The following is a 10890-nucleotide window of genomic DNA, read 5'->3' as shown; positions in this document are numbered from 1 at the left end:
GAGTGTAAAAACCACACACAGAGGGACCCTTGCAAATATACAGAAGTGAACTAAGAGACTCAGCACTACCGTTAAACAAAGAGATGCAGGGGCTGAGTAGAAAAAAGGTGGTTTTTCCTGCACATGAGAGAAGCTGACACTCGTTTACCACAAGTCCTGTGTTCTCAGTCCGAGTCAGTCTTTACACACAGACCACAGCCCAGGCTGTGCAGCGGGGGTTTGTACTCCAGTATAGACAATTGAGACAAAACTGAAAGCCACACTCAGACTATAGAAAACACTAAAGGTTTGCATCACTTAACTTCTTTTAAGCATAAATATATTGTTCCCTATTCCTCTTCATTCAAACACTTTATTTACAGAATAGTATTATTTATCCTCACTTTCTTCTCAGTAAATTTCATCAGTTTGATTATTTGTTTTTTGCACGTTTCTCTTTGGAGAACCAGAAGCAGAGGACTGCAGAGAGGGAAACTTCAAGCCCCAGTACACAAAGCTCCAGTATCTCCATCTGCTAGAAACAAATAAAAACATTACATTTCTTTTACAAAATTATAAAGGAACAGTTTTGTTTTGTCATATTTATAACGTGTCTTACCCTCAGATGATCTTCATTTTGTGGATCCCACTTGGCCAGGTCGACGCTTATCAGAAGAACTGCAAGAAAGGCCACAATAATGCAGCCGCCGTTTACTGTGAGGCACACCTGTAAAAAAACAACAACACAAACACAGTATTCTTTAAACTAATGATCACATTCACCATCTGTAGCTGTATTATCTGTCAGACTTGTGCTGGGTTTTACTCACACTAAGCAATGCTGGGTATTTGAACAACAGGTTGGAAACAATTCCGGCGATTATGAACTGCAAAGGAGGAAAATAGAGTTTAGAAAGTACCAGAAATTAGTCTTCTCTACTTAGTACGTAATTTTCTGTTTGAGCAGAGACGTACCAGCGAGCCGCTCAGTTGGGAAACTCTGAACAGAGAGAAAAGCGACTCATGGATCTCCTGGGTTGCTGCAAAAACTATTCCCACTCCGATGCTGAGGAGGCCACTCACCATCTGCAAAGACTGAAGGAGCAACAGAGACATAAAATTATTAATATTTACATGGCATTAAGATCAACAGTCTTTTTTTAAGATTTATTTTCGGCCTTTCTAAGAAGGAATGAAATGCGTGAAAGGGCCTGGGGTTTAATTGAATTGAGGCCCTTGCAGAAGCATTTAGGTCAACTGTATTTCGCATTAGGAAGCATTCTGTAGTGAGTTCTCAAGCATGGATCACATCATAGACGAAGTCTGAATTCTTGATTTCTTCATTGTCACCTTTAAAGGCTTCTTATTGACACAGACTTGTGGCCGTGGCCTGGAGGTAGTGGAGGAAAGTGATTAAGCCAACAAGCTGTGGTAACACATTTCTGTTTATCAGATGGACTGCATGTGAAAAGACAGAGATATTGTAGAACCTGGACTTATTTTTTATTCATGCATTTAGCGAGTTCATGGTTTTATTGGTCGGCCTATTTGAGATTACACTGTGCTGTGTGGGGCTTGTGAGTCTAACATAAGAGGGATGCATTCACCTGTTATATAAAGCTCAGAAAGATAAGGATCGCTTCATGACAAATGCAGTTATTTGAAAAAGATTTTTCACAGTCGGCTAATTTTTCACAGCAGTTTCTTTTTCACACCCCATGATTCAACAGCTTCTAGAGCCACTTTTAGCAGCAATAACTTCAAGTTCCTGTATGTATGTATAGTTTATCAGTCTCTCACACTGGTGGGGAAGAATTGTGCCTCACACTTTTCATTACAAAAGCTTTAGGTTCATTGAGGTTTGTGGGCATTCATTTATATACAGCTCTTGCCACAGCCAGGGCATTTCAGTTAGAGTTGTGGTCTGGATTTTCATTGGGCTATTGCACCATCTTGATTATCTTCTTTTTGGGGTTGTTTTTTCAGCTTTTCTACTGGCCTGTTGTATGAGCTGCTTTTCAGCAAAACTGTTGCTGTTGGACAGATGACCTCATGTTTGTCTCTAAAATAATTTGATATATAAAGGAGTTTACAGTCACCTCAATGAGTGTAAAGTCCCCAGGTCCTGTAGCTGCAAAAATAAGCACAAATCATCACACCTCCACCCTCTATGTTTGACAGTTCGTATGGGGTGTTTCTGTTAACTCATTCACTGCCATTGACGTCTATAGACGTCAATTACGTTTTTCAATGGGAGGGGCTAGAATACAACCTCGGGCAGCTTGTCAGTGAATTTTATTTTTTCATATATTTGTAAATAAATTGTTTTGATAAAACATAACCTTTCTCAGTGTTATTTCTGTTTTATAGAAGTGAAAAACTATTTTATATGTTAGAGGTGTCACAAAGCAAGAAATATTAGTGTCAAAGGCACTTTTCTGCTTGAAATGTATTTTTCACAAAAAGCTCGTTTTCTCCCTTTTTTTGGTCAAAACAGGCATTTTTGGTGGAACCCACCTCTCTTCTACAGCTGATTACGAAGGAATGGAAAATGGTAGAAACAAGCTTTTTTTTTTTGGATGAAAGAAGAGAGTCTGTTCTTCATTTTGGTAGGTTCAGCGTTTATATGATCATAACACACAGTTTTCTGTGGCTCTTCAAAAATGAGTAAAAATGCTCAAAAACCCTGGCAGTGGGGAGTTACCTGATTTGAAAATGGCTGGCAGTGAATGAGTTAATATGCTGCGTTTTTGTTTTTTTTTGGGGGGGGGGGGTTTGCCAAACATGCTGCTGTGCATTTTGTCAAACATCTCTGCTTTGGTCTCACATGCCCAAAAGATTCCAGAAGTCTTGTAGCTTGCTTCAGATCCAATTTTGCAAACCTAAACTGTGCAGCCGTGTTCTTTCTAGGGAGAAGATTCTTTCTTTTGGCACGTTTTCCAAACATGTTATTCAATTTAGGCTTTTTTAAAACTGTACGGTCATAAACATTTAACATTTAACACGCTAACTGAGGCCTGTAGAGCCTGAGATGTGGCTCTTGGGTTTTTTGCAATTTCTCTGAGCGTTGCACAGTTTGACCTAGGAGTGAATTTGCTGAGACCTCCAGTCCGGGGAGGATTACATGCACCGGACTGCTCCACACCAACAAACTGACAAAACGTCAGCTTTTATTCAGGTCCCATGAAAAGTTTCATTTTCACATGATCATATACGAAAAGAAACATCATTATCCCATGCACGCCTGGGTGCAACAATATTACTTTACAAATGAAAACTATTGTGCTCACATGATAAGTGCCCTGGACAGAAAACGGCATTGTGCTGTGGACAGCTATGAGAAACATTTACAAAACATTGTTTATGGTCTTCTGAAAAGCTCGCTAACAGCGGTTTGATGATTTTAGCCACTGTTATATTCGACACATACAAGTGTTTGGGTGTATGGGTAAATGATAAGCTTTTTATAATGTGCACATTGCTAATCTTTCCAGGAAGCTCAGAGCGAAGGTTTTTATTTGATGAATCAAAATTACTTTAAAGTTTCTTCTAAGAAAAAATGGGTGCAAGCAACTTTTCTTTCTATGATTTATTATAGTATAGATGTACTATTTATTATAGTATAGATTTATAGATAGTATAGATATAGTATAGTATAGATGTACTGTACTGCTCGCCACCTCCTCAGGTATACAGATTCTTGTTTCAGCGTACCACACTTCTCTACAATTTATTGCAAAGTCTCCGAATCGCATTCTCTATGGTAGGTAACGATACTGGGTAAACTCCCAGTTTGTACTTTGTACCCATCTCTGTCCAAGTACCAATAGTTACCAGCTATGTGCCACTAACATTTGCTATTAGATGTGCCGAGGGTTTTGACAGACCTGGTGAAAGCTGTGTTTTCGTACTACGTACTGTGGCATGGACTAGTTTGCAGAAAGGGTTAAACTTTGACGCGTATATCTATTGTTGAATTATAGGAAACAGTTAATGAGATGTGGATGAACTTTTTTTAATGTGGTTGTGGTGGATATTAGTATATTGTTTGTTATACTGTAGATTTTGTATTTTATGATGCGTATGTTGTATTTTATACAATAAAATAAAAACATTTTGTATGATCCCATCTCTCTTGTAAATTGGATGGATTGACAGTATCTCGGTGGCTGGTAAAATACAGGTAACTTAATAAATCCTAGACACATTCACACAGCAACAGGACAGATCAATCTCAGATCCTCTTACAATAACCCTTTTTTATTCATGAATTCCTAAAGAGAACATTCTTAATTAATTTTAATGTGGAAAACTGTTCTTATGCATGATAATCAGTTACTGTAGGTCATTACTCTAAAGAGCTAATAAACATGCCTACATAAGCAAATGAAGGCAAAGAAGTTGATTATGAGCAATTGTTCGATGGTATTAATATTAAATAAATAAGTTTGTGAACTTTATTATCTATCCTTTAGTTTTAAAAGCAATTGTGCACACTTTTTACCAATTAGCACATTATAAAGGGTTATATGAAACAGTTTTTATACATGAAGCAACAAAAACACCGAGCATTTCCTGTTGCTACTGCCCACATCTGCTCAGAGTGCTCTTGTTATTTTGGGTAGGTCTACACATCATATGTGCTTTGCATGAACATTCATAAATGTTTTTAAACATGAAATTAAAAAGTAAGAAATAAAAATTCCCCTGTGGATGTCTATGCAACGTTTGAAAAAAGGATTCATACATTTAGGTGTGAGAAAATAAAACAGCTTTGGTCCTTGCTTTTTTTTCTCGATGTGCAACATACAAAGTGTGAAGCATATTCTTAAATAGCAGACAAAACAAAACAAATCCAATGTGAGAGGTTATGCAGGTCATTAAATTTTGGGCATTTATGAGAGCTTATAGGGTTTAATGACTGCTCATATCTTTGTTGACAAAGTAGTTTGTATTATTGTATTTTCTCCTTTTGCTGGTATTAGCAACCATCAGCGTGCAATCGCTCTGTGGCACATCACTCAAATTCACACTTCACAAAGACTGTTGTTTGAGTCCTCTTACCCCCAACACAGCTGGATGTTTCTGCATCAGATCGTGCAGTGGCCCTTTCTTGTCTGGTATCATTTCAGAGGCCTGATAATAACGCACTACTGGCTGCTCCCTCTGTCCACCTCTGTGGCAATCGTCCTCATCATGGATGTCCATATCAACATCAGCGCAGGCCATGGTGCTTCTGGTCTGGAGAGATAATTGTTTTCATTATCATCCATCCATCCATTTGCTCCCGCTTATCCTTTTCAGGGTCGCGGGGCATAATTAAATCATTGTTAGCTAATTGTTAACTTGTGTATGTTGTGTGGTGCTTTTTTTTATATGGCGCAACTACTGCAAAGGCCTTGAGAACAGCTACATGGTATTTTTTTAAATATAATACTGTAATGTAACCGTGCATGTAAAAGATCCAGCAATCCCTTTTGTCCTCTGCAGAGGGCATAACTATGAGAATACACTTTATGCACTCTGTATGAGCCCTACTGTGTGGTCAAGAAGACATCCTGGTCTTTCTATTGATAACACATTTGTGGGGCCTGGCTAACAAGAGCACATGGACTTTCTTTTCAAAATAACAGGAATGGCAGCTTCCACGTTTTATAGTATAGTATAGTATAGTATAGTATAGTATAGTATAGTATAGTATTCTTTGATAAAGGGCTTACAATTTCTAGAGAAGGAAAAGCCTTGTTTCACACAGACACACCAGCTTTTGATTTATATAATTCATACTAGAAGTGCATTAAGCTTTACCTCTCCTGTCTTCATCAATTCAGTTTCAACCAGAGAATTATTTTTAACATGAAAAATGAAAACAGAACAACATTGCTCATAACCACAGCTGGCGCTGATTATATCAGACGGAAAATAGGTAACTAGGTTTTAGAAAAAAAAATGTCAGCACATACCAGACCAGAGGGAGGTGCTCATCTCCAAAGGCAACATTAAAACCGAAAATACTCTTCAACATATCTGTGTTCACGCATGACTCAAATTTAGTGATTCCTAGTAGTATATATAGGCCAAGACAGATTAGGCTTCCATCAAAGTGACAGAAAATAATTAGGTCCTGAGGTCCTGACCACAACGCTGAGACCACCGAAGGATGAGTCCCTTCACAGGTCGGTGTCCTGTACGGCCGCTGAGAAACACAATCCCACAACTTCCGAGTCCTAACTTACACAATGCTTCCTATCCATAATAGAGTGTCATCATTTTGCTCCTGTTCAGGGCCCTCAAAACCCTTCAATCTGGCCTCCTCCACCTCATCTCCTGACAGCACTGAGTCCGACTCCCCTTCTACAGGTCCTAGTAAGATCCTTTCTCGCTCAGTCCTCTGTAATGCCATCCGTGATCATTGTTAAACCCAGGTTTAGGGGAGTATTTACATGCACAGAATGGAAAAAACGTTTGACTATGAGGAGTTCTTTGTTATAATAACAGTATTCCAGGATTTAACAGTTTTAATATTAATGAAATAGAAAGAAATGCACAGAAAAATGGAAGAATATCATTACATCACATCAGCCTGCGAGCAAACAAGACCTGATGTCCACTACAAGGGACGGATGATAACACATATGAAAGAAATGTTGCCGTAATGTTTACTTCAACCACAATACTTAAATTATCTGAAAAAAATCTTTCAGCAGGATTTTAAAAAGTAAGAACGAAGGTTTCCTTGAACTTTTTCTAACACCGTGAGGTGATTATTTATAGTTATTGTGCTGCATTCAGGAGACAGTTGCATATACTATTGCTACTTCTTTGCCATATATGGTGGATACAACACACGATACTGTTTTACTGAATTTGTTTCAAGAGACAGCAAGAAAATTCAAAAGTGAAAGATATTATGTGTTAGATTTATAGCCGTTTAAAGAGTCACACATTTACAGGCCAAAAAACGACAAAAAATAATGTTAGTTATCATCAAACCGAGTGAGAGTAAAAACGACAAAAAGTGGATTGTGACAGCAGCTGTAATCCACATAGGCTTTAATGATTTTTAAAATTATTTTTTTCTAACATGAAAAATCAAATCTACAAATATATACAGATGGATGTGCACAAATGCAAATATATATATTTTAGCAACGATTTTTTTCAGTGTAGTAGAGAAGATCGAGAGTCTTACCCCGTTGGGCTTGAGCAGTCTCTAATTCACAGTCTGCATCTGTCTCGCTCATGAGTCTTTCTCTTTAGGCATGAATTCAACTTCCCTGCAGCTCACAGATGAGGTCATCGTGCCCTTCAACTTCCTCCCTCTGAAAAAAAAAAATCTGCCATAATAATTTCCTCAAGTTTCCGTGCCTCACTAACATATGTTCTATCAAGTGTTTTATTCTTATTCCTAAACATGATTTGTGAAGGATTTTTTAAAAACAATGTTCATTGAAATATTAGATTTTACGTTAGGTCAGCTTTAAATCTTGGCCGAAGTTTGCATGCAAGCCTTTTGTGGGTGTGAAAGAAGGGGGATGGGAGGTGTGCATGTGTGTTTGTGGCGTGGGGGGGGGGGGGGGGGGGGGGGGGATTTCAGAAACAAAGACAACTGATGCGTCAGGTCATTTCCTTGTCAAACTCAAAGAAGAGCCAAAGAAGAGAAATTCAAGTCTGAATCAACTTCAGAGGAGAAGAAGAAAAAAGGTATTGCGTGTTTTGCAGAGATCACCTCAGCAACTGCTACAAGGTGCTTAAAAGAGTTTTCATCTCGTTCACAGGAGAATGAGGAAGACATTCGTATGTGATGAATCAATGATCATCACCATTCCAATTGGAAGTCTCAGGGATCTCCGAGATGGTCAGCTGATGCCAGAGAAATTCCACTGTGTCTTCAGAGACTCCTACAAGGTCTTTGTTATTAAGGGGAAACCTACACCTATGGGAGTAAGTTTAAACTTCCTTCTAAGCGGATGGAAAGGCAGGCGGCCGTGCATTAAATAAGTGTAAAGAAATAATTTGCATTTTATCCAAATAATTCCCTGCTTGTTTATACATTATGCACACTATTTTCTGCTTATTAGTATGATTTCTCTTTTTTATCAGGCAGCTCAAGCCATCGCTGGTGTGTTTCTTTTCACACTTGGACTGGTTCAAAAAAACAGTCCAAGCGTGCTCCTCTACACTCTACCGAGTATTCTGGTAAAAACAAACAAAAATGCTTTGTTTTGGGGGGATTTAAGCAAATTGCTAAAACTTTTTGTTATTTGGAAAGAATTTTTTTCATGCTTTCAACAATTTATGTGTATTATTATTGCAGTTTGTGGTCTGTGGTATGCTGTCCTTTGCTGCAGGAAAATTTCCAAACATGCATGTGGTGAGTAATTTGATTTAAAATTAAGGTTTTGTTTTCATGTGAAATTACTTTTCATAGAAAAAAAAAAATTCTGCTGATTACATACAATTTGGCATAAAAATTATGACATAACAGTGACTATTGCCTTGATCAGGGGAAAAAATATATTATTATGCATGTATTAATTATCATTACTTCATTATGTCAGGAAACAGTTTTTATGGTTTTACACAGATGCGTTGAGTTATAGATATGTAACATTCACTTGAACCTGAACGGAGAGCTTCTTTAAAAAGTTCTTCTTTCGAACTCAGACTGTTGTCCTAAATGGGGAACACGCTAAACCCACATTGGTAGCACTGGTGCGGTTGATGCTTCTAATGAAATGTGTTTTTTAATCTTTCAGACAAAGTTGTCGTTCTCTCTGAACATTATCAGCTTCTTCTGGTCAGTTGCAGCATTTTCTCTCGCCTTGGTCTTCTTTCCTTATCATCCTACCGATGCCAAGGTAAGCTGCGGCTTACAGTCACTCTCGTTTTGTTTGGTTTGCTTTTTCTTTTTAATTCCAAGTTAAGTTGAACTACTTCGACCTGCTTTTGATTTGCTTTACAGGTGGCTCAAGGAATCAGCGTGCTGATAATGACCCTGCTGGTTGTTGAAAATTTGATTGCCATATTCTTGATCTACTGGTTGAGCAAAGCTGTGTGCAGAGAACATTTCAACACTTTGGTATGTCTTTTTTTTACATACTCCAAGATAGTTGTAGCAAAAACAAGATATTTTATAAATAATAATAATAATAATAATAATCTTCATCATTTTTCTCTGCAGCCCACCGTACTGCTGAAACAGGGAGACTGAATTTTAGTGACAGATGGAAACCCGCGAACGACCTACATTTAACTTTCCTGTCAGTGTCATATGCTCCTCAGCATGCAACAAACAACGACTGTGAAAGCCTGTATTTGTCATGCACTGCTGCTCAAGTATAACTTGTATGTATTATTTTTCTTTTTGAATAGTCACAAGTTGCAACCCCTGTTTACTTCTGGATCATATGAAAGCAGCGGCCACATCTGTATTCAGTAAAAAAAGAAAAAAGTGTGTTTGTAAGCTGTCTTTGATTTTTGCAAAAAGGTAAACGTACAGTAGTTGTTTTTTTAATGAGATGCAAACCATAATTCTGAACATTAATAATTTTTTAACAAGAATATTCGTGGAGAAACATAATACAGGTGTGAGCTCGGTGCCGCTGGACTCCAGTGCTTGTCATCAACTCCTAGTTTGATTTTACGTCTCTGACTTTTACGATAACACAGAGATTTTTGCTCCCCGGATCCTTGAGCAGACGAGCTGACAGAATTCCTCAAACTTTCCTGAAATTTAAACTTTCAAAAAATCTCAGTATTTGTATTTTTAGCCATTTGTAAACACTGATTTAACTGCTTGCTGTTTAATGCATTTTAGCATTATATGTTTTTTATGGTGTTTGTGAATCAGCACATAGTTATACTTTTAAATAAACAGTTCTCTGTGTGTTTTGCTCTGTATCCTGTGTAAATGTATTACTACCCCGATACAACATGCACAAAAGAATCCGAGAAGCAAGGGTTATTTTATGTTTGCTACAAAGTAGAAAATAAGTGAAGCATGCAATGCAGTCTGTAAGATGTAATAGTTTTAATGGGAACAAATAATTTATATGTGTAAATATAATTATAATAACTGATTATTGATAGCAATTTAAAGATATATAGTGTATAAAGAAACATAAAGTAAGAACAAGGTATTTGGATATATTGTGTGTAAAGAACTTTTTATTGTTCTGCGCGATCCTAAAATCTTGTAAAAAATCAGCTGCCTTTGCAGCTGTTTTCTGCTGTTTATGAAAAATGACACAGACACTCGTCAGTAAAATAAAGCAACTGAGCAGATTTATTTACTTTTAAGGTGTTTGTACTTTCATCACGTATTCAGTAACTGTTGATCTTTAGGGCCGCAGATGGAGGGGCGCTTTTTGTTATTTTGTGCAGATAGTGTGAACGTTTCGAGAGGAAGTCTTTCTTTTTTTTCGCTTTCTTTTCACTGTAAAGCACTTTGGTTTTAAATGTGCTTTATAAATAAATTTTTGTGTGTTACTTGATTTTGTGTCAATATCTGCTTTGGACTTGCGCGTATTTAAGAAGGAAATAATGTGTTTTATTTTCCGCCCCACTTTCTCAGATCACAGGTAATTATTACTTTAAAAACCTAAAATGATGAAACAAAGGTCACCGAATATGACAAATAGCTTGTTTTAGAACTGATTTTAGGATTTAGTGACTTCTAAGATCTGGTATATATGTAACATAACACAGCTATATAATGGCGTGCTTGTAGGTGAGGTCCTTGGGCAGAGGACACTTATCTGATCCTGAAATGAGGTCAGCACTGTTGGCGACCTCTTTAAATGTTTTCTTAAGATGCACATCAATCAGAACATTTCCTGGTTTCACTTGATTTCACTTGATCTTTGCTACTGTTGTGTATTTTCACTTTTATTTTAAATTGCTTTTATT

The 10890-nt window shown here is 37.3% G+C and overlaps 2 protein-coding genes across 3 annotated transcripts; one reads left to right on the top strand and one right to left on the bottom strand.

The window, feature by feature from the left end:
• Positions 1 to 6: 6 nt before the first annotated feature.
• Positions 7 to 7326, bottom strand: LOC308405127 (uncharacterized protein). Of its 2 annotated transcripts, none has more exons than XM_080895561.1 (6): positions 7172 to 7326; positions 5044 to 5220; positions 955 to 1074; positions 810 to 866; positions 599 to 706; positions 7 to 514 (listed from the first exon to the last, which is right to left on the bottom strand). In XM_080895561.1, the coding sequence occupies exons 2-6, from the start codon at positions 5206 to 5208 to the stop codon at positions 413 to 415; spliced, it is 552 nt and encodes a 183-aa protein (XP_080751687.1). In that variant the 5' UTR covers positions 5209 to 5220; positions 7172 to 7326; the 3' UTR covers positions 7 to 412. The 2 variants fall into 2 exon arrangements, with proteins under 2 accessions (XP_080751687.1, XP_080751688.1); XM_080895562.1 differs by having other exon boundaries at positions 7 to 511.
• A 284-nt stretch (positions 7327 to 7610) lies between these two features.
• On the top strand, positions 7611 to 9983 carry LOC308405843 (uncharacterized protein). The gene is made up of 7 exons (XM_080896602.1): positions 7611 to 7683; positions 7758 to 7923; positions 8083 to 8178; positions 8297 to 8353; positions 8739 to 8840; positions 8945 to 9061; positions 9164 to 9983. The coding sequence occupies exons 2-7, from the start codon at positions 7762 to 7764 to the stop codon at positions 9191 to 9193; spliced, it is 564 nt and encodes a 187-aa protein (XP_080752728.1). The 5' UTR covers positions 7611 to 7683; positions 7758 to 7761; the 3' UTR covers positions 9194 to 9983.
• Positions 9984 to 10890: the final 907 nt, after the last annotated feature.

This window comes from Rhamphochromis sp. 'chilingali', assembly GCF_963969265.1.
Source record: "Rhamphochromis sp. 'chilingali' genome assembly, chromosome: 11".
Classification (NCBI taxonomy): domain Eukaryota; kingdom Metazoa; phylum Chordata; class Actinopteri; order Cichliformes; family Cichlidae; genus Rhamphochromis; species Rhamphochromis sp. 'chilingali'.
This window is presented reverse-complemented; position numbering and strand designations above follow the sequence as displayed.

Excerpts from the sequence above, each read along its gene's own strand:
- LOC308405127 (XM_080895561.1), bottom strand. The coding sequence starts at position 5,208 with ATGGCCTGCGCTGATGTTGATATGGACATCCATGATGAGGACGATTGC. Across the intron at positions 1,075-5,043 it reads AACATCCAGCTGTGTTGGGG|TCTTTGCAGATGGTGAGTGG; the intron begins GTAAGAGGACTC and ends TTGCTCCTTCAG. Across the intron at positions 867-954 it reads CCCAACTGAGCGGCTCGCTG|TTCATAATCGCCGGAATTGT; the intron begins GTACGTCTCTGC and ends CCTCCTTTGCAG.
- LOC308405843 (XM_080896602.1), top strand. The coding sequence starts at position 7,762 with ATGAGGAAGACATTCGTATGTGATGAATCAATGATCATCACCATTCCA. Across the intron at positions 8,841-8,944 it reads ATCATCCTACCGATGCCAAG|GTGGCTCAAGGAATCAGCGT; the intron begins GTAAGCTGCGGC and ends TTTGCTTTACAG. Across the intron at positions 9,062-9,163 it reads GAGAACATTTCAACACTTTG|CCCACCGTACTGCTGAAACA; the intron begins GTATGTCTTTTT and ends TTTTCTCTGCAG.